This window comes from Nanorana parkeri, unplaced genomic scaffold, assembly GCF_000935625.1.
Source record: "Nanorana parkeri isolate BGI_ZX_2015 unplaced genomic scaffold, ASM93562v1 scaffold2811, whole genome shotgun sequence".
Taxonomy (NCBI): Eukaryota; Metazoa; Chordata; class Amphibia; order Anura; family Dicroglossidae; genus Nanorana; species Nanorana parkeri.
Window position 1 is genome coordinate 83,482 of NW_017309079.1, and position 1,280 is coordinate 84,761.

Consider the following 1,280-nt stretch of genomic DNA (forward strand, 5'->3'; position numbering starts at 1 on the left):
TGCACGGTTGGGTTTTGGTAGCGTCTCTCGGCCCGCTAACTCGGTCTAGGGGGGCCGTGGTTTAGAAAGTAAGTGGTCATCTCTCCTTTCCCCTTCACCTTCACCACCCCTCGGCATTCCAGGGAGTAGTTGTTGGCTGCCAGGACCTGCTGGAGGTCCGCCGTCACCTAAAACGAAGCAAAGGACGGTTATGACGCGGTTATGACCTGTAAGATCACTGCTACTCAGGGACACAGTGATTTCCATGTGCTCTCTATATAGAGATTAGTATTTTTTTATTTAAAGTGATAACCTATCACTCTACAATTCATCCGCACACAGCTACCTCCTTATGTATCACTGGCCCCTCCCCTTTTAGATTGTAAGCCCTCAGGGGTGGGGCCCTCCTCACCATCTTGTCTTGTGATTGTAATGTCTTCCTTCCCATTGTACAGCGCTGCGCAAACTGTTGGCGCTCTATAAATCCTGGAGCAGACAAAATCTGTAGGCTCACCTGGATCCTCTCCGGCACTCCGGTGCTGTCCATGCGACTCGCCACATTCACTGTGTTCCCCCAAATATCGTACTGCGGCTTGCGGGCCCCGATCACGCCGGCGACCACCGGTCCGATGTTCAGCCCTGTCACACACACACAAGAGATAAAAGTGTGACCCAACATCTCCGTAACATGCGAGGTGTAATCGGCTTCCTCTGACACCTCTGATTTCAACAGCTAATGCAGAACTACAACTCCCAGCATGCTCTCTCAGGAATGAGCTCCTCCGATTTATTGCTGGAATACCACGTAGACAGTGGCGGAACTATCGCCATAGCGACCCGTGTGGCCTCTATGGGGCACAGGGGGGCCCCCGACGAGGAAAAAAGGGGGTCCCCCTGATGACGTGCGGGCCGCCTGGGTCGCTATGGCGTTGCAGGCTGGTGACTGTCACTGGCGGCTGTGAGGAGGAATGCGCCGCTGTTCAGATCACTGACAGCCTGTTCCTCCTCACAGCCGCTGCTGAGTCAGTGACAGCCAGCAGCTTGCGCTGGAGGAGGCCGGGGCCCGGCAGCGGAGGAGGAGGCGGGGCCTGGTGACGGTGGAGGAGGCGGGGCCCGGAGGAAAATGCGGGGCTCGGCGGTGGAGAAGGCTGACAGGTAAGAGGTGTGGAGGAGTGTGACCAGCCCACCTGAGACCCTGCAGAGCCCACCATAGAGAGTCTATGGTGGGCTCTGCAGTGTCACCCTCAGGTGGGCTGTGTGGGATCTCAGGTGGGCTCTGCAAGGGGCGTAACTAGAAATCA

General features: G+C 56.6%; 1 protein-coding gene across 1 annotated transcript in view; it reads right to left on the reverse strand.

The window, feature by feature from the left end:
• Positions 1 to 1,280, reverse strand: part of ADCY5 (adenylate cyclase 5) — a gene marked incomplete at its 5' end in the record, with an annotated part of 18,438 nt that continues 17,158 nt past the window's right edge. Inside the window, 2 exons of the mRNA XM_018574208.1 lie at positions 1 to 167; positions 494 to 618. Of these exons, the coding sequence (XP_018429710.1) occupies positions 36 to 167; positions 494 to 618 (257 nt within the window). The remainder of the gene's footprint in view (positions 168 to 493; positions 619 to 1,280) is intronic.